At 38.8% G+C, this 21,105-nt stretch overlaps 2 protein-coding genes across 2 annotated transcripts; one reads left to right on the top strand and one right to left on the bottom strand.

Annotated features, from left to right (window-relative positions):
- Positions 1 to 13,264: 13,264 nt before the first annotated feature.
- On the top strand, positions 13,265 to 17,115 carry ebna1bp2 (EBNA1 binding protein 2). Its single transcript, XM_076088358.1, has 9 exons — positions 13,265 to 13,456; positions 13,986 to 14,069; positions 14,201 to 14,373; positions 14,717 to 14,840; positions 15,068 to 15,157; positions 15,455 to 15,530; positions 15,744 to 15,852; positions 15,967 to 16,141; positions 16,297 to 17,115. The coding sequence occupies exons 1-9, from the start codon at positions 13,361 to 13,363 to the stop codon at positions 16,342 to 16,344; spliced, it is 975 nt and encodes a 324-aa protein (XP_075944473.1). The 5' UTR covers positions 13,265 to 13,360; the 3' UTR covers positions 16,345 to 17,115.
- Positions 17,116 to 17,165: 50 nt separating this feature from the next.
- Positions 17,166 to 18,068, bottom strand: cfap144 (cilia and flagella associated protein 144). The gene is made up of 4 exons (XM_076088359.1): positions 17,948 to 18,068; positions 17,742 to 17,801; positions 17,461 to 17,564; positions 17,166 to 17,237 (listed from the first exon to the last, which is right to left on the bottom strand). Exons 1-4 carry the CDS (start codon positions 18,066 to 18,068, stop codon positions 17,166 to 17,168), a joined length of 357 nt encoding a protein of 118 aa, XP_075944474.1.
- Between the last annotated feature and the right edge of the window lie 3,037 nt (positions 18,069 to 21,105).

Below are 21,105 nucleotides of genomic sequence, written 5' to 3'. Positions count from 1 at the left end.
TAAAAAGAAAATGACAACCATCAGAACATTGCACCTCAAGATCAGTATTTTGGCCGCCGCCATCTTGTTTTTGAACGGAAAGAGGGACGTGGTGACGCTGCCTACGGCTCTCGTAGCGACCTGTCAATCACGAGGTAGCCCCGCCCTAAAGCATATCCTTCTTTATGGTCTAAAACAGTTCACACAGCTCCACCGAGAACTAGGAATCACTTTAAACTTCTCGCTCCGCTCATAACTCCCTCAGAACCGTTCTTTCTAAAACACACCTCGTGCACCACAGGTGAGCCGAGAAAACCTGACTACCAAATTAGCAAAAGAGCGTTTGGAACGTCCTCCTGTCTGCACAGAGCAGCAACTAACCATCAACTTGTGGCGGTACAGAGATCAAAAACAAACGCTCTGTGCAGAGAAAGTAGCGACAGCTGCTGATGCTGAGGACTCGTCCTACAGGTCGTATCTTTAAGAACTTTTCTTTCTGGTGTTCAGCAGCAGCTGTTACAGGTTTGAATCTCCTCCATCATGTGGATCATGTTGTTTATCCTGCTGTCATATCGTTTCTACACCAGTTTCAGGTTTTTTTGGCTGTCGTGCACATGTACGCATCCAGTTACAGATGGTTAATATCAGTTATGGATTAGTCTGGAAGGCTGGAACTCCTCCCTCACCCCACTCCCCCAAACCTTCCCCCTTTGTCTTTTTATTTTGTTGAGTTTTATGTCTCTTAGATATTTTCTGTTATTTGTAAATGTAACTTGTATAAAATACGTGCAATGGACTGATGATGAAAGAAACGTATCAATAAAGTGTTAAAATAACTGTGACTTTCAGGTTCTTGGTGCTCTTACCGTGCTCCTGGTTGGAGGGACTGTAATCGTCCTGCCAGGGTCGTTGTCAGGTGGGGGTCCGGGACGGTTAGGGTCCGGGATCTGGACGCTGGTGTTCGCGCTCCGTCGGGCCATCTGAGGGTAAAAACACACAACCCTCAGACCACTGATGCACATCATGGTACTTTCTCACATCACATATCACATTAAACGGATCAGTACCACAAAGCAGTATGACTAGACAGAAAGTAAATGTCACACAATAAATTATACGCTATAAATATATGGAGAAAAAAACACAGTAAAGTGCAAAATGTTTGCATTTGTGTCAGTGTTGTTACTGCAGGAGGCCTTCCATATGTCTACATGCTGCTGGTATCAAACCCGTGAACACACAGTCACCACTGATACAGTTTCACTATACACAACACAGTTTACTGTCACATGTATTAAAATGACACCTGACCTGCTCTGATATTCACAACTCCATTTTGTTTTCATAATTCATGAGCATATGAAGGATTAGGCTGTATAATGATTTCTGTCAGCTGTTTATTGTAAACATTAATATGTGCGTGCACGTCAACACGTGTACATGTGTGTAGATAATTACTATCAGTCTGGAAGCGTTATTACAGTTTACACAGAGTACATCTCAGATACATCTTACACAGCGAGATTTACACCAGACTACGTTAAAAACAAATGTAAATTTAAATTAGTCTTGTTGATTGACTAAAAGTCAGAAACATATCAGCGCTTTTTCTATAAAAAAATATATATATTTTAGGTTTTGAACGAGGTTTGGTGTAAAATAGTCTCATTTATGAAAAACATCACGAGTATGTAGGAAACGTGTGAATTGTGAATACATTGAAATAATACGGATTAAATATATTGTCATACGTGCGTCACTTATGATCCATATCACCTCGAAGTTGTATAAATATATAGAAACAATATTTGTATTAGCATTTATCAGCGTATGCTAGCTTAATGCTACACGGTCGGGGCTATAAAGCTAACGTTAGCTAACCAAGAAAAAAGCTTTGGTTTAAAACTTGTTTAAACTTGGTCACAACAGTCAAAAGTCAGTCCTAGTGGATGAATTTACACTGACAATTGAAAATATTACCAATATTAGCATAAATATTGGTGTATTTTGTGGATTGAGAGAGTCTCAATGGTAAAATACATTGAAAACAACGGTGGTTCAGAAAGTGTATAAATCTTACTTCTTTCAAGCAGAAAGTTCTCAAAACTTCGACAGTAGGTCACAAGTAGAGTTTCTGATGCAAGAAATGCTGGTTTGAAGGTGTATTTTGAGAGATTTCGTCAAGTGAAGGTAGATAGTTCTGCTTTTCTGACTGACTGAACTTTCGTTTCTGGACAGAAGCCGTGAATTTAGAAAAATGCACATTTTGGTAGACATGGTAACGACAGAACGTTCAGGTCCCTGCTGAGAACAGGCCTTACCTCAGAGTCTCCATCAGGTCCGGATCAACAGTCCTCCGCTGCACAAACAGCTATTAAATACAACCTTATGAGGAATATCCTTATGGACATGAGCTAAAATAATAAAGCTAGCTTTAGACTCACGGTCTCCTGTCACGTTTGAGAGTCACGTGACCTGCCCAGGGGTTAACCACAAATTAATTCTCCACTCGGGCTTATTATTACATTACAAAACACCGTCTCATATAATGTCCAATAATATAGAAATGCATGTTTGCATGCAGCTTTGAGGGCGTCAGGTTGGACACTGTTATAACGCTTTTACACGTTTCCATTGTTGTGATCTATTTGTAGAGACAGGAAGACAGATTTTCAGAATAAGTGACACAAACATCAATTTGAAATATAATAAAAATATACATTTTCTGTAGTTTGTTTTTTGGTCCACATCCTGCCTGTCTTTGGGCAATAGTTGGACAAATCTCTTCTCTCCAGAGACATTTACACACCCCTATATCACACTTGTATTACTCTCTGTGCTCCTATTGCTTTTTACCAACTAAACAACCTTTTAGTAGAAACTTGATGTTTTTTTAAAGGATGTAACTTTACTAATTGATAACATATTAGTAGCATGTCTGTACATGTTACTGTACTTGTTTGAAATAATAGGGGTTGTGTTGGCCAAGAATTGGGCCGATCACAACATGGTCAGTTTGTAAAGCACATGTCCACATGGAGGACAGACACAATCCTCGAGTGCTGCCAGTGTCTCCTTCTAGCTGCTGGAAACTCTTCAAAACCAGCCTGTATGTATGGGTATGTGTGGCAATATATAGCAAGAAGCAGAATATAAACCAAAAGAACAGTGTCATGCCAGTGGAAGAAAGGATATTCTCCCCTGCAGAGAGCAAGCCTGCCAAATTAACAAGGTATTGAATTAAGGTCAGAGCCACACCGGCTCAAGTGGCTCATCCAGCTGATGACACTCCAATCATCACCACCAGCAACAAACAAGTAACAGGGACACATAGTATAGTCGGCTTTAACAGCTGGAGAGACTTTTGATAAGTGTGTCTGCACACATGATCACTGTACTTAATAATGGTAACTAATAAATACAGGCAGTTATCACTGTAGAGGTGTTTTCTTTCTGTAGTCTGTTACCTCTTACTGCATTAAGCTCAGTGTGTTGGCTTTAAAGCCTTTCACAGCGTGTGTCCGCATGTCGATTGAGGGTGGTGGGAAAGGCGCGGGATAGTTTGGCCAGTCTTCTCAGATTCACGAGAAAACATCTAAATCAAAAGAGCCTATACCATAACTTTTTTCGTCATACTATATTATGACTTTTTTTGACACCCTAGGCCAGGGGTGGGCAATTATTTCTCCCAATGGGCCACATGAGAGACAGGGAGTGTTGTGGAGAGCCGGACCAATAGACTGAACTCAATCCTGCTCAACATTATTCCACCCCTTTATAAAAAGCAACACATTGTTTGGTTTTGATGAGCTGTGAGTGGTAAGAGTAAATATTATGATCAGTGGTGGAATGTAACTAAGTATATTTGCGTAAGAACTGTACTTATGTACAAATTCAAGGTACTTTACTTGAGTATTTCCGTTTTATTCAACTTTGTACTTCCACTCCACTACATCTCAGAGGGAAATATTGGACTTTTTACTCCACTACATTTGTCTGACAGCTTTAGTTACTAGTTACTTTAAACAATATAATTTTTCAAACCTTTCATAACTACCCAAACTGAACAACAGTGTATAAAGAAGTTAAGATAAACTCCACCTGAAACATCTGCAGCGGGAATAATGATCCAAACAAATATAAATATGTAATATCCATATATAATAGTAAAACACTGACAGGGATCATGTTTCTGATAAATTAGTATCTTTATTAGCTATATTTGCACTCATTAACAGCAAAGAAACATGCCCAGTATATATTCATGTCACATACCTTCAATACTGGGACCTTTCTCATCTTTGAATTAACAATCATTGGATATTTCAACTTTAAAGTTTATAAGTGCCTTATAATTAGGGGAAACCCCTTAAAGAGATGAGCAGTGTTTTGATATTTTAGTGCTATGCTATGACAGTTATTATAGCATATGTATAGCAATCTATCCGATGACGTTTTCAATGACATTTTAATGGCATACTGTAGTATGACCTTTTCAATTAATACTAAACTATACTATGTTTGTATGATATGTCAAAATGAATACTATTCTATGGCCTTTCTTAATGACTTTCATATGGTGTACAATATTATGACTTCTCTATAGCAACCTATACTATGACGTTTTTGCCATACTATAGTAAAGGCACACTATACTATGATATTTGTCTGTCACTTTAACGACAAACTATTCCATGACTTTTTTATGTTGGCATACTTTACTATGACATTTCTAATAACTATTTTTGGCAGACTATACTATTACTTCTTAATTACATACTATACAATTATATTGCTTGAACTTTAATAGATACTTTATTAATCGAATTATTTTATTTAATAAACTCTGTTATATTTTAGAGAGCAGTCGTCTGTGATTACTTGTGCATAGGTGTGTAATAATAACTGGATGTAGTGGCCTGTGCTCGAACTTAAACCTTCACTTTCACTCTGAATGTGTAATAGTACTCAGACTATTGACATTATGAGTGGACGCTAATTATGATACTTAGTTTTATTGTTTGGTTATTGGTCCCTGTTCGCAGGGTGGTGCCCCGTTATTATTAATAATCATTAATGATTGTTACTGACATTAATAATTCTATTGATGTCAAGAATTTAGTTTCTTAGATGCTGATAACCCAAACACGCTCCTCTACGTTCCCAACACTCTTCATATTTCTAATCTTTAAACTTTTTGAATTATTAAGCTTTTTGCACTTTTATTTTTGAATGGGATGTCTATGGAGAATATTTTCAAATGATCTTAATATTTTTCAACTTTCAAATCCTTCTACTTCCTCATACTTTCAGCTACAGACACCATTTCAACTTTCAAATGTTGAGAAAACCCTGAGCTATTGCAGAATGATTCTTTTTGATATATTTTAAACTTTTTAAACTGCAGCAATTTAACTTTTATGATTTTTCAGTCCTCTTCTGACTGTATAATGGATGTGTATTGCGCAGCTTAGAGTGCATGATATCACTGTGTCCACAATCTTCACTCTTCATGCATAATTTCTGGATGTAGAAGTAGCTAATCTTGTCCTTGTCGTAGACAAATGGCTGTGAAATCCCACAGATTTACACATTTGGCACAGAAGCCTGTAATTGAGAGGAAAACCAACTTTCTGCTCCATAGAGACCAATGTTAAATTTTGCTTCAAAAACATCTTCCACAGAACACGGTACCCCATTTCTAAATCGCCAGTTAAGACACATTTCTTATACTACAGACACAATTTTTACAGGATCTGTTTCTCAACTCATCCTTCCTCTCATTTATTAATATCAGAGCAATAGGAACTACGGTTATGGGAGTTTTGAGGATTTGTTTGAGAGGTGTTTCCCTGTATTATCTCCATGAAAAGGCATGTTTCTGATTAAGCTCATTAGTGATGTTGATAAACACACAGACTCACAGACACACGCACTCCTCTCTCTCTCTCTCTCTCTCTCTCTGTATGTCTCTCTCTCTCTGTGTCTCTCTCTCTCTCTCTCTCTCTCTCTCTCTCTCTCTCATACAGTCATTAAGGTTCTTAGAGATCTTTAGAGGATCACCCCCACACACACACACCCGATTTCAAAATAAAAGCCCCACAAAGTGAAATATAACTGAAATGCTTGTGATGAAGCCTGTCATTTAATAACCTCTGTTTATGTGTCAAACATTATGATTATGTCCCCTCTCTCCCCCACCCAGCCCCACCCTTTCAAAATAAAAGCCCCATGGATTAACTATTTAAACATTAAGCTCAAAATTAGGCTTTTTTGTTGAAATAATGAATGCTCTTACTAATACTGCGACAACTACTACTACTGCTGCTAATATTTCTAGTATTACTACTACTACTTCTACTACAACTTTTGCTGTTGCTACTATTACTGCTGCTATTACTGCTACCATCAATATTATTACTACCACTACTGCTATTACCACCACTACTACTATTACTTAAACTACAACTGCTACTACTACTACTGCTATTCATGCTACTACCTGTACTAATACTACTACTGCTACTGCTATTACTACCACTACTACTATTACTTGTACTACAACTGCTACTACTACTACTGCTATTCATGCTACTACCAGTAGTAATACTGCTACAGCTATTAGTACGACTGCTACTAGTACTACTACTACTGCTATTACTGCTACTTCAAATACTGCCATTACTATTACTACTACTACTACTTCTACTACTACTGCTGTTATATATACAGCAGTAGTAGTAGAAGTAGTAGTAGTAGTAATAGTATATATATACTTCTACTATTTCTTCTAAATACTAATACTTCTACTACTAATGATACTTCTACTACAACTTCTACTACTACTATTACAAATATCACTTTTTTTAAGCCACAGAAACCATTCGAATATCAAAATGTTCAGCTCTTTCAGGAGAGGGGTGAAATGACTTTTCATATTTGTAATCTTTAAATTCTTTGAAATATTAAGCTATTTGCAATTTTCTTTTGAATGGGATCTCTATGAAGAAAATCCTCAAATCCTGTTAAACTTCTTCAACTTTCAAAGCCTTCTTCCTCATACTTTCAGCTACAGACACCATAGTGAGACATTTCAACGAGAAGGGTTTTCAGCAGTGCAGTTTAAATGCTTTCAGGCTTCAACATTTGTCAGACGGGTAGTCTCCCATTTCTTAATTTTCAGCAATTTTTTTATAATTCATTTCAGCTTTCAGCATTCCAACGCATTTTCAGCAGGAAATGCATTTTCTAGTTCTTCCTTCTTCCTCTCCCTCATCCTCCTCTTCTCCTCCTTCCTACCTTATCCCCCTCTTCTTCCTCCCTTTCTTTCCTCCACTTCCCTTTCCTCCTCTTTTAGAGGGAGCTGCTCTTCATGCTGGGACTCTCCCCTCGCCTTCTCTTTTCATCCAACCTCTAATCAGATCAATTCATTATTTCATTCACAGGGATATAATAAGGTGATTATGCATGGGCCCCATGCTGCTCCTATACCCATACTTGGACTCTCTCTCACACACACACACAGAGACACTGCCCCTTTAGCACTGATGGAAGTTGACGTCGCATTTCCCCTCAGAATTCAGTGGATGTCCTCCATCAGAAAAAGCTGGCAACCTGGCGCTCCCCCGATTAATTTGTCTCTTCGCTTCTATTCAGTGTCAGGATAGAGGATGCAGAAGGAAGAGGAGGAGTAGGAGAGAGGAAAGCAGGGAAGCAGGGAAGGAAGGCGCCTCTAAACGTTTAATTACCGTCCACCAGGAGACCTCTTAAGATCAAATCCCAAAAGCTCCACACAAATATGAATGTAAACAGGGATGACTTCCATTGCTTTAGCTCAGTAGCCACATATGATCTATGATTCTTTACCCACATGCGATACCTTTACCTTACAAGAATACACCAAGTTTTAGAAGATTGGTGTGTTGGTCAACTTGCGGTGGTGCAAAGACAACCAAGTAATTGCTGCAATCTCTGTATTCAGTGAGTGTCCTAAGTGATAGGACAGTGCAGTGCAAGTGCAGTGCAAGTATGCAATTTTCACTTAATTTAAACAAGTAGAAAGCACATGATGGGACAGGAGAGAATATAGAAAGTCACAGAGAAGTGCTGATACATAAAATGCCTCGGTTGGGCAATAGAACACCTGGCCATATGGGGGAATAACACACTGATTGAACACTCCCAGGAAAGCAAACTATGAAGCCTCATGAAGCTTATTATTTCTCATTCAGGTATGTTACAGCTCATATAAAGCATGAGAAGTAAAACAATGAGATTGCCACAGAATGCCAGTTGTATTGAAAAAGGCAAAAATATACTTAAGGACGAAAAAAACTTTTAGATTTAACCTCTTTCTTTTGTGCAGTATGAATAAAAAACGATTGCTGTATATTACAGACCGCTGATGTGATTAACAGACCATTGCAATCCAGTTTCCATGAATAACAGATCGTTTGCTATGAATATCAAACATTTTCTATGAATAACAGACCGTTGCTATGTTGCCCCCTCTAAAACAGCAAAGTCATCAGGATGATAGTTTGTACTATGTAATAAATATGTAAGCCTTTAGAGGCCGCTACTGGTCCTTAAGCATATTTATGTGAATAAACCACAGATTTTTTTTGGGTTTTCTTATCAAGGAAAAGGCGATATTTTTGTGTGGGCATGTTGTTTGCAACTCACTAGCTTTGGTTGGCTTTCACCACTATCCCTTTTTTGTTATATTTCCATTATTGATTTAAGGATCTCTTATCACGTCCACCTTCAAACGAGGAGTACACCACCTGCATACAATGAAAAGACACCCACAACCTCTCACAGGGCCTTCAGACCAAACACCGCCTAACCTTTAATTAACATACCTTTAAATGCAGTTTATAAATTAAATGTGAGTGAGTAGGTCACATATCTTGTCTCTTACACATTATTTTCAAATGCAGATGTTTCATTAAAAAAACAACTTGATTCCTTCACACTTTTTCCACCAATGGCACTTTAAAATCCTTCGGAAAAGTCCATCTCAAGAGGAGAGGGCAGGGGAGGAGAGGAGAGGGGAGGAGAGGGGAGGGGAGGAGAGGAGAGGAGAGGAGAGGGGAGGAGAGGGGAGGAGAGGGGAGGAGAGCAATAGTGTCACAGCAAAAGACACAAACAACATCCTGTTTACAAATCTTGGGGGATGGTTTATTATAAGATGAGATTTTTCCATTTGAATGTAGCCTAATAATATATTTTGTATAAAGCACAAACTGATTGTCAGCCAGGGAATCTGTAAAATGGCAAAAAAAAAGGAGACAATCTGGAGAAACTCTGATAAATAAAAATAATGTTGAAATGTTGAAATGGGGTTTGGTGCTCCAATGACTTAATATCTTTGCACAGATGCACTTTGATTGTTTATTCTTCACTCCACTCCAAATGCATCTACTGGCATAATGCAAGGTTTGACAATGACACAATAGCATTTCAGATGTTCAGTCCAGAATTTTGCAAAAATTGTCTTCACAGCAATTACTTTCAAGGACTGTACTGACTACATGTCTGATGGAAACAGAATTGCAAAGGAGCAAATACAATGCACACTTATAAAACAAAACTGCAACAGCAGCAAAATATTTCTCTACCCATATATGGAGCCATGAGGAGCAGTCGTTGGTGATGGAGCCATAAGGGCTTCATGTCAGAGAGGAGAACCCTATGATATGAACATTAACTTCCCTTCTTGTCTCTTCTGCAAATCCTCACTACTGTTCACTTGCTGTAATGTTGCTAACCATGGCAGCAGTATTAGAAAGACCCAGAAAAGACCCCCAAAGACCATCAGCAAAGCCATTAAGGATTTTTTCAGTTTTGACTAAAAACAACCAATTGACCTTTTCTTGACACTGCTGGAGGCAAAAAATCCTCAAAAGCTAAAGTCAGTGTTTTACATACTTTGCAAACCCCTAAAGTCTCAATGTGCAATGATAAATTAAGACCTTTGACCAAGGAGACTGTGCTTTTATATTCTGTTGGTTTGCAAAACATAGAGAAAGAACAACCAATACCATAAAATAACCTGGTTGGTCGTCATTCTGAAATATAACCTTGCACATGTAATATTCAAATAATTTCCATAAACAACTGATGACAGGCCTGGTGTGAGCTTTTTAGTCATCGTTGTGCTTGGAGGAGGTGGGCATTGGATGCTCATTGGCTCTGTCAGGTCAAAGACAGCAGCATAAGAGGAAATGAACATCCACTCGAGTCAGGATGGATCGGTACAAAATGACCTAAAATAGTATTCCCAGTAGTTTATTCCAGACTATTGTTTGATCGCACATCGCCAAAGCTTCTCAGGCTGATTGAGTGTCATAGGAGCTAAACCACTGCTCCAACTTGGGCCCCAACATCCATGACTGTGTTCTTGTTTTTTCTTACCAACCTCCAGCAGCCAAGAATAACTCTAAGAGAGGAGCATAGACTGAATCCAACTTATTTTCAATCTGCTGTCAGGAAGCAGCCTGTCGCTCTAAGATGAAGAGTGACAGAGAGATGTGAATTCAATGGACCGCATTACTATATGGATCAAGTGATTATGGTGACAGAAATGAAGATTATGGTATTTTTCCCTCTGAAGACGTGTTAGAGTGGGGATCTGGCCACGCAGAGAATAGAGAATTAAGGGTGATGAAGTACAAACCGTAAATATTGATTTCCATCAGAATAGAGTAAAAGTCACACTCGGGGGGATCAGTCAGTTTCTGCTTTGAGGACTGGTAGGATAAGCTACTGAAAGAGACTGCTGGCATTTCAAATAAACAGTGGAACTCATCACAGAAGTTCTTCATTCTATCCTTCATCTGTTTGATGAAATTTGCATGTTGTAATGTCAAACTAAATGTCTCTGATATAAAAAAAAGAGAGGTGAAAAGATGTTTGTGTTCGGGAGTTAAGCAAACCCTACACTTTAAGTCTAGAAAAAAGAAGTTACAACTTCCTTAATGCCTATTTTCTACCATCATTTAATATATGTTATGATCATTGACTGTTGATCTTTAAAATTAAAGAATTTCTTAGTTTTAAGTCTATAAAATCCAACAAATGTCAGTGTAACAGGAAAAAGCCTCTGTTCTTTGGGAAAATACCATGTGGAACACCTATTTTTGGAGCTCTGCCATGGTGCACTTAAAGTGAAAATGAGCCTGTCATTACGAAGACAGCTGCACACCTTTCAGGTCAAGGTGCTCCTGTTCTATCTCGAACACCACCGTCAAAGGGAGGATGACTCAAACTGTCAATAACGCAGATATAATAGCGGCTGAGTGTGGAGCAGGGAGAAAGTAATGAAAATAATACTATAACTCATTTGTTAGTGTACCGCATCTTATGAAGTTATTTAATTGATTTACTAGGAAACTCTAGATATTGTGTCCTGTTCTCTACACACGTAAATTCTGACATAAAGAAAAACATTGACAGCAAATAGAACATTGTAAAATGCGAAATTACTTTTATAACACCAACTGCAGCTGACTTCCTGCTATAATTTCTGGTTAGAAGCATGCTGATTAGTGATTATCTGTGAATTTAGTAAATGGTTCAAATGAAGTCCTGCAGATTTTGCAGTCTGGGCTTTAAATGGTATCTCTGTTTCATGTTTATATCTGTTCTCTGGCATTGCAGATAAGATAACAGACACAGATAACCTAAATTACCTCTTAGTCGCAGCATTGCTGTGCATGTTTTTTGTCCCGTGTTACAGGATATGTCCTACAGTAAATGTCAGAACATATTGGTTGTACTAGCTCCAGCAATCAATGATAATGCATTGCAATATGTCCGGTGGATAGATGTACACTATCATAGTTGATAACTCTTAATACAGCCCTTGACAGGATTGAGATCCTAACTCGACCACTAGTTTCATGGTCACTGGCCCAATCACAGAATTAGCATTCAGCATTAGCACACTCTGTCTCTAACTGCAGACCCTCCACACACTTCTATGTAAGTACAAAAGATTTATACAACTGTCTGTATGCAACATAAAAGTGAATGATTTTAATTCCTATTTTTTCTCTTGCTACAGTGTACCGTTAAATGTGAAAAAATACGAGCAAGGTTAGAGTAGGTTGGTATCCTATCCTATAACTATTTTTGATGAGATAATCAATTTGCAGGCTGATTAAACATAACTTAATAAAGTAAAATAAAAATAAAGTAAAATAATGATACGACTACTCTGTGAAATCTGTTTCGTCTCTCAGTGCAGAACAAAGGTAGATGATTGCAGAAAGTACTATTAGTCATTAGCCTCTCCTGTCTTGATCTCTCATGACAGCAGGCCAACACTGCAGACACCACTCTCAATTGAGCCGTGTCAAAGTGACAGAAATCGACTTGGTGAGAGAGCTTTGGAAAAGTGATGTTGATAGTTTCTTTCTTGATGAGGTGGCAAGTGTAACTGATGAGGCTTCATTTACACAGTTAGTAGATTATTTGAGATGCATTTACCTCTTTAACAAGGTTCTGGCTGCTCCTCGACAAATTACAACCATATCTATCTGTATGTCTATCTATCTAAATCATGCCAATAACCTTTATTGGCATTAGCCTACATTAGTGGACATTGATATCATAACCTCACCCTCTGCCGTCCACCATAAATACTACTGTATTTTAAACTTGGGCTATATCTAAGAAGTATTTGTAACTTTATATTTGTTTTCAGATTTTTATTATATTCTGATTTGAATATGTAAATATATGCTCTGTGTGTGAGCATGATGGAGCTATATATACAGTATATATATATATATATATATATATATATATATATATATATATATATACATATATGTATCACATCAATCTGCGGAGGTGCACGACAGCGCCCCCAAGAGGAGTCTCTTGATATTATAGACTTGAAGTCAAGTTATTTTTACTAATTTATATTTTACAGTTTTCTGTATAAAATGTGTGTTTTGTACGTGAAATACTGTATATTAGGTGTGCGGTCCTTTGAGAACTGCAATAATAACAACATATAACGTTACTAATTATATTGAGGAGTGAAGGGGGAATTTCAATAAAATTAAAATAAAAACACGATGGTAAAGTTTCTGAAAATAACAACTAACGAGATATTAAGTATTACAGAATAAATAAAACCATTGACGCCACCGTATTTTCCTGTATCAGATTTTTTCCCCCCACCATGTAGGAACCTTTGATTTCAAACATCCTTTCCGGTCGGCGGACTGTTGGTGCCACCTTCAACCTCGCTACCCTCCGTCACTTCCGCCCCACGTGAAACGCTCAGTGCATGTGAGGAGCAGTGCTCACATTTACGGCAGGTTTCTTCACGTTTACAGGCCACTAGATCACATATTGTCACCTTATGATTATTGATAGCAGGACTATGGATTCGGCAGAGGAGGAGTCGCTGCTCGGACAAGAGTCGGAGGAGGAAAACAGTGAATTATCAGACGATGAGGTGAGTGAGCTGTTGACATGCTAACATTGGCTAACCGTAGCGAGCCAAATCTCACTGCTGTAAAAATACTGTGCCCAATAGTTGTTGTTGATTGATACCAAATTGTAGATGAGACAAACTTTACACTTGTTTACAGTAACGTTATGTGAAGGCACAACAGCCACACGGTCGGAGTCTGTAATATTTATTTCAAACAGCCTTGTATTTACTCTGTACATAGCACATAGTCGTTAACCTAAACTGTACAGGCCGTTGCATTTTTTAACAGATATTGTGTGCATTTTTTTTTACTTAACTTTGTATCATATTCTTTGATTTATCCATTCTATATTTATGTTTCTTGAATTTTGCATGCCGTGCTTTTTCAAGTTCCTACTTGGCAATAAACCTGATTCTGAATCTGGTTCAATAGGACTGTTACTTTGGTTCAGCATGCTGTGTATTTGTTTATACATTGGCAGTAAATGTGTCTGGTGTCAAAACAAGGTATTATAAGAGAATATGCCGTAACGCATTTTGTGTTCTTTAGCTTCAAGAAGCCTTTGCAAAGGGGTTGTTGAAGCCGGGGATGAACGTTTTGGTGGATGAACCCAAAAAGTTTGTCAACAATGTGGTGAGTAAATTTACAGTAACAGGTTCAACCCTAAACATGTTACAATTCCTGTCCAGATTTGTTAGATTGCTATGAGTGGTTAGTTATGGCGTCTACAAAATGTTGCTAATACGCTGTGTGTTGTGATGCAGGAGGGTATGAAACATTGCCTCGCTGAACTCCGTAAAGACCTTCCCTGGGTGGAGAGGTTGGATATGACCAACCTGCCGGCTGAAGACGTTTTTTCCAACGCTGAAGGGAACATTCCGAGTGTGAAAAATGGAGTCGTCGATGCGGATGATGATTTCCAGAGAGAGATGCTATTGTGAGTGACCATAACTTGATGCAACACGTGATGAAATAAGTCTCTGTGTCCACTTTACAAATGTTCACTTATCTGAAACTCTTGATTCATTATTGATTATTCTCTCTTTTAGACATATTTGTTCTTTTATTTATTCTACATCTAATGTTTTCTTCCAGTAATCAACATACTGAATGGTACATATTTGTCAGTGCAGTGTAATAATTGATACTTGTTGAAAAAGCATCACCAAATTATATGCTTTTGAGAATACATGGGAGTTTTCTACACACTAAAAAAACATCTAACCCTGCCACAGAGTGCATATTTAACCAATTCATGATACATCTCTGTTTGTTTATAGCTACCGTCAAGCTCAAGCTACAGTTCTGGATGCATTGCCTCTCCTGAGCAAGCATGGCATAACCACCAAGAGGCCTGACGATTACTTCGCAGAGATGTCCAAGTCCGATCAGCAGATGCAGAAGGTGAGCTGGTTCTTGAATGTTACACTTGAATGTGACACATGCAGTTTTGACAAAGCAAGTCCAAAGCTCACAATTAACAGCATAGCTGCAAGACCTAAAGCTTTTTGTTCTTAGTTTTTTAAATAAAACAACCTAATTCTATTTTTGTTAGATATCTTAAACTCAGAGTGGTGTACTGAATGTATTGATGTGTAGCAAACAAAGATGTTTTCTGTTCGTCCGTCCAGATTAGGAAGAAGCTGATCTCAAAGCAGCTGATACTGGAGAAGTCGGAGAAGGCCAAGAAACTGCGTGAGCAAAGGAAGTTTGGCAAAAAGGTTGGTCCCCATTTAAGAATATTGTTTCTCTAACAAGTCTCGAATGTCTTGCTCTTGGGGTCCAGTCTTTAAAGTGTATTGTTACATGTAGGGTATAGTTGCCCGTGTATGTTTACTAGAGATCTGCCTTAACACTGGTTGTCATTGTTGTGGTGATAATGGAAAGACTGCAAATGCTAGACCAGCAAACTTTTGGGGTTTCAACCTTTTGATTTGACGCTACTTCACCAGATGCTAATAGATACCAAATGTCCTCTTTTGGTGTGAAATATAACATGGATTTGTAATGTGTGCTAGGTCCAAGTAGAAGTGATTCAGAAGAGGCAGAAGGAGAAGAAGGCTATGATGACTGCTGTAAAGAAATACCAGAAAGGTGAGTGTTTCAGAACTGTGGTTTTTATTCATATCGTTTACTTCATACTCAAAAGTGAAAATGTATTACTGTCATTTATAGTGCATTGGGGAAAGAATGAACCTCTGTAAAAGGTTGTGGAAAATAACATACAGTTTATCTATGTTAATAGTATTAATGTGTGAGAATCTTGTCCGATTAAGATTCAACATTTCTGTTCATCCTCACTCCAAGGAATGACCGACAAACTGGATTTCCTGGAAGGAGACCAGAAGAAGGGTAAAGACTCTTCTTCTGCCGCTCCTCAGGGCGCCAACAAAGCGGCGGCGGCGGCCAAAAAGGGGTACGGTGTTATATGTCAGCTGTGCACAAATAATTATCAAGCGTAATGTGTTTTAACTCTAAACATTTGTGTCATTTTCACAAAAAGCTAAACCCTTTGATGTTGTTTTGATAGCTCCAATTCAAAGAGAAAATACAAGGACCATAGGTTTGGCTTCGGAGGCAAGAAGAGTGGAAAGAAGTGGAACACCAAGGAGAGCCACAACGACGTTTCCAGTTTCCGCGCTAAAGTGGCTAATGCAAAGGGCAGCAAGGGAGGGAAGAAAGGCGCCAAAGGAGGGAAACAAAACGTGAGTTACACACACACACACACACACATCAAGCGCTGCTGACCGAGCTAATAAATATAGAAACATTGTCAAAAAGAAATTATAAAGTTACTAGATTTTACTGTGTGCTCCGTAGTGTGCAGAAGCTAAAAAAAATGTTTCACTTTGTTTTTCAGAAACGCCCGGGCAAGTCTGTGCGCAAGCAGATAAAGTCTCGCTCGTAAAGACTGACTGAGGCTAGCTGGACCTTGTTTCTAGGCAGGAGTTCCCTCACCTGCTCCTCGAGTCTCTCCACAAGGTGACATTTAGGAGAACGTGGGCGTTTCTTCTAAACTTTTTGTATAACATGCCTTCAGTAAAAAGTGTGGAGTACCCTTCAAGTCCCAGAGAGAGAGAGAGAGAGAGAGAGAGAGACGTCTTGCGATATTGCTGAGGAAGCTGTTTGAAGGACATGACTGGTAGAAAAGGTCTACCTCTGCAGAAATGGTAAACCCAAGAGTGGACTACATAGAGCTACCCACACCACAAAATTGTTTTCCTGAAAAGAGGGAATTTGAATGTTAAGAGAATATCTTCTTTTCTTTTATTAGTTGTTAGACCAATTTGTATTGTCTGTGGACATAATTCATTTTCCATATGCCTATTTTATAAGGTGGTTTTAAAGCCACTTCCTGTGATTACTCCTCGATGTCTGCACCGGCCTCCTTGCTGTCCACACTGTGTGTGCTCTTGGAGTTTGGTATATTCACTTTTATTTTTTTCTAACTCTGCTCCTTGACTCACTGTTTCTCTCCCATGTGACATGACATTTTATAATATTGAGCAGCTGATAGTTTTGCCCTTGCTCCTATTCTTCAATATGAATTAGTATGACTCGGGCAAATGTTGCCCCTGCAAGTGTTTTACTTAGCTAGCTAAGATGGGAATGCTAAAGAGCAGCTTCTGGCGATGACACCTGTATGTTTGTATGATAAACAAATAAATCTGAACAAAGATTGCTTGCATTATTTCTGTCTTGCTTTTATTTTGATGCACGCAGGGCAGATTACTTCTGTTTGGTGATGGCTGTGCTGCTTCTGTGGAAATTCAATCTCTTGTCATTCCAGTTTGTTGGGATCTGGAGGGGGGGGGAAATGGTCGGAATAAGCATTTGAGTAAGATCTAGAAATAACGATTTAAATGACCATTACACAAGACGCCTTCATGCATTTGATGGTTGAAGTAAATGTAATTGAATTCAGGTCCTCCAGCTAAAATGCAGGCTCTGCGCTCACAATGCCATCCTGATGTGCTGCAGTTTTGCTAACTCTAATTAATTGTCAGAGCAGAGTTTTCCTCACCAGTGGAGTTGACAGCCATCCTATCTCGTGACTCGCCGTCTGTGGCATTGAGTATTTCTTGTTGGGTTCCAGTTGGGCCTTGTGGAAGGCCTCGATGAAGGCCGCTGGAAAAAGAAAACAAATGTACCTGTTCTCCAACATTCATCGTTTATAACTGCTTCATCGTGTTTGGGATCACACGGGTCTGGAGTAATGTTAGTTATTTGACATTTATCCAGAGTAAAGGAGCAAAGCAAAACTTGTTTTCCCTTTTAGTATGAAGAAAGTATATGTAAACTTACAGTTCTCTGCAATCGCTTCAGTTGGTTTCCTAGACATGGGGTTGTCTGCTGGGACATGCACTAAAATAGAAAAACGTAATATACACAGTACAAGTCCTTTAGATTTCACTTAAGTAAAAATACCAAAGTAATAACAGCAATTATTAAGTATTAAAGTTAGAATACACGTTGTGCAGACCGGTCGTTTTCACAGTTAACGCTCTTACATTTCCGGTGTGGATTGATGCCAAACTCCGTGTGGAGTTTCTGGTGTCTTTGCTCTTTGCGGACTGTCTCAACGTGGATTGCATTTTGATGGACCACATTCGGTTTCTGCTTTCCTGCCATGCTAAAAACAATCGCCGCTGAAACCGAGGGATGGCAAAACAAAGAGGCTTTCAGAGACGCGGGTGAGTATAGATCTGATTCCGTTGCATAGCAAATGTAAACACTGCCTCGCGCTGCAGTAACGTGACTCGAACGCACGGTGGAAGAACGCGCTCAGATTTGGTCCATGTTGGATGAGTAGATCAGCGTCATACAGATGTATCACAGCAGCGGTGGAAAGTAACGAAGTACTTTTACTCAGGTGCACGCACTTACGTGCTGTTTTAAGGTGCTTTACACTTCTAATCCACTACAATTCAGAGGCAAATATTGTAGGCCTATAGGGCCAATTACTTTACTCCACTACACTTATTTTATTGCTTTAATTAGGAACCTTTGCTCATTAAGATTAATAATAAAACATATAATCAACAAAACTTTGAAACATCAAGTTCAAAATGTAAGTTAGTTATAGAAAGGGGGCCTAGTGTCTACTTCTGCTTACTCCTTTTATAACGTATATCATTTTATTATTTAGTTTATTTAGAATTTGCTGCATATGTTTACTTTATTGTTTATTCTTGTTTTGTTTTCTTATTATTTGTTAGATGTTTGGAAAAAAAATCTTTCACTCTGATGCAAATTTATTTGAAGATACCCAGCAGTATATAAAGTAATTCAAATCAATCCCAGTTTACCAGCTGCAACATTAAAGTGATGTAACCTACACATCAATGCATCAATCACTTTAATCCAGTAATGTAATATATATATATCATTCTGAAATGGGCCATTCTACATAATGCACATTTTTAATCTTGGTACTTTAATCATTGCATCACATTAAATATTCCATCTATTTCTTTAACCTCTTAAGCTCTGCTTGACAGGAAATAGGTTCTGGTTTACAGACAGACATCAGCAATACATTTAGTGTTCAATCTAGAATTTGTGCAACATTTGAACTTAAATTTTCCTTACTGTGTGACTAGAAATTGTTGCTTTTCTAGTTTGTAGTCTTTCAGAGCTTTGCAGGCTTCGCACCGACTTCCGGAAGCCATTTGTTCATCCCAATAAACACAACCTTCCCTTCAAAAGACTGCTGTTTTGTGCCATGTTGAAAATGTTTGCCTGGAGCAAACAAACACATCAAAATGTAGAGCGCTAAATGAATGAATATGTCCAGACTGTGAGAAGCCAGTCCGAGTACAGTGTGATTTTTTTTATTTTGCTTGCATATGTTCTCTTAGGGCGACAGTTGACAGTTGAGGCATTTTTCTCGGTTCACTCCAGAGGCCTGTCTGCTGTACGTCTGCAGTAACACACACACACACACACACACACACACACACAACACACTTTCACTACATGTGCACAAGCCGTTGCGAGTGCATGTGTGTCCGCCGGCTTAACAGCTCTAAAGCATTTCACACAAACGAGAAACAAACTTTTAAGAAAGTATCAAGACCCCCCCCCCCAAGATGACCAGTGACCTTTATACCAGCGCAGTGTGTGTGTGTGTAAAAACCGTGGAGTGGCATTTCTTCACATTGTCTTGGAGTACACTTGACTTCCCCTGCTCTCTGCGGTGTCACGGATCACACAGAAATAACAGTACTTTCACATCTTGTAAATAGTACTTACGGTTGGGTGGTTGCTGTTGGGTGCACTGATACACTTTCAAGGCTACAGTTACAATCCTGCGCTGCCTGCTGACTTCTCACCACTTGTCGACTCACATTTCCTTTCCCTTTCATTTGGTTTCCCTTCCTCCTGTTCCTCCAGCTTTTCTTCCCTCACACTGTCCCATCTGCTCTTCTTGGAAGAAATGCCTTTGTTCGTACGCTCTCCTGTTCCTGTCTTTGTGTGGTTGTGTACATTTTGTGTGTATTTTCTTCTTCTCACAGTAACCGACAGCTTAATAAATGTTGAAATGTTCAGCTCTTGTTTCCCGTCTCATAACCCGATTCAAGCTTTATTGGCTCTGCGTGAAAGATATCATGGAAGCAGGTAATAACTCAAACCCTGGAGGGGGAGATTTCAGTGTGGGTGGGGGACAAGTCCTCTGTGGTGTTTGTGTATGTGTGCGAGGAAGAGTGAGCAATATGTATTACCGGAGGATGGGTAGGCTTGTGGTGTCAACCTTTGTTCCCCGGCTGCTGTCACAGTGTCGGACCGAGTTATCATCAAGGCAGCTTTTGAGTTCCTGAGGCTGGGAATAGCCAAAGGCCAGTTTGTGAGTTTGTTCAAAATCCATTGCACCCACATGCTAGGGAAGGTACAAGACATGGTGTGTGAGTTGATCCAATATGACACGGTTTCAGCTAACTATTTCCCATTCTCCCTCTCTAACATGTATAGTTAACGAGGAGCCATTTGTCTGTCAAGGAATGCGTGTTAACGGCAGGGCTCTAGTCTCCATCGTCCCCTTAGTGTTAGGAAGGAAGCATTTTGTTTGGTTTTAATGTGGCTGACGAGAATCATTAGTGAGTGAGGTGAAGTGCGGTGAAAGCATTATCCTGTAAAGATTTGTGGACATTAAATGGCTTGCCATTTTCCTTGTTGATATTCATGTACAATTCTAGGTTAAGTCATGGATGGCATGATTTGTCCACTATTATTATATTATTTCCTCTCTCTCTCTCTTTACTTTTCCTTATTTTTTAATTTAATTAAATTTTTTCTATTTGTTAAATAATGTGTTCTTTGTCTGTTGGATTTGTCCCTCAGTTGTTGGCCTTGCATTTGAAGCTGTAATTTGCATAATTGCTAACAGGTGTATTGTTGGATGTCTATTAAATGTGATACATTGCATTGTGGATTTGTCAGCAGGAAGTGGTGTACATCCCATGGACATGGAAAGTTCTTTGTTTCCATTGAGAGCATGATGTAAAGCAAACAATCAAATCAGAATCTGGCCACTAAAATAACCGACGGTAAAGATAATGCACTATATAGTAAAAAGGAGCGATATCAGACACAGCCAATCAATTCTCCAAGTAGAAAAAAGTGACACATTCTCAATACAACTCACCTGTTTTCTTTCTGAGAGTTTGCG

Source organism: Anarhichas minor, unplaced genomic scaffold, assembly GCF_050575085.1.
Source record: "Anarhichas minor isolate MPS153535 unplaced genomic scaffold, ASM5057508v1 ptg000010l, whole genome shotgun sequence".
Classification (NCBI taxonomy): Eukaryota; Metazoa; Chordata; class Actinopteri; order Perciformes; family Anarhichadidae; genus Anarhichas; species Anarhichas minor.
Note: the sequence above shows the minus strand (reverse complement) of the source record. Positions and strands in the feature narration are given on the sequence as shown.

Excerpts from the sequence above, each read along its gene's own strand:
- ebna1bp2 (XM_076088358.1), top strand. The coding sequence starts at position 13,361 with ATGATTATTGATAGCAGGACTATGGATTCGGCAGAGGAGGAGTCGCTG. Across the intron at positions 14,374-14,716 it reads TTCCAGAGAGAGATGCTATT|CTACCGTCAAGCTCAAGCTA; the intron begins GTGAGTGACCAT and ends GTTTGTTTATAG. Across the intron at positions 15,531-15,743 it reads TGTAAAGAAATACCAGAAAG|GAATGACCGACAAACTGGAT; the intron begins GTGAGTGTTTCA and ends CCTCACTCCAAG.
- cfap144 (XM_076088359.1), bottom strand. The coding sequence starts at position 18,068 with ATGGCAGGAAAGCAGAAACCGAATGTGGTCCATCAAAATGCAATCCAC. Across the intron at positions 17,565-17,741 it reads TGAAGCGATTGCAGAGAACT|CGGCCTTCATCGAGGCCTTC; the intron begins GTAAGTTTACAT and ends TTCTTTTTCCAG. Across the intron at positions 17,238-17,460 it reads GATGGCTGTCAACTCCACTG|ATCCCAACAAACTGGAATGA; the intron begins GTGAGGAAAACT and ends CCCCCCCTCCAG.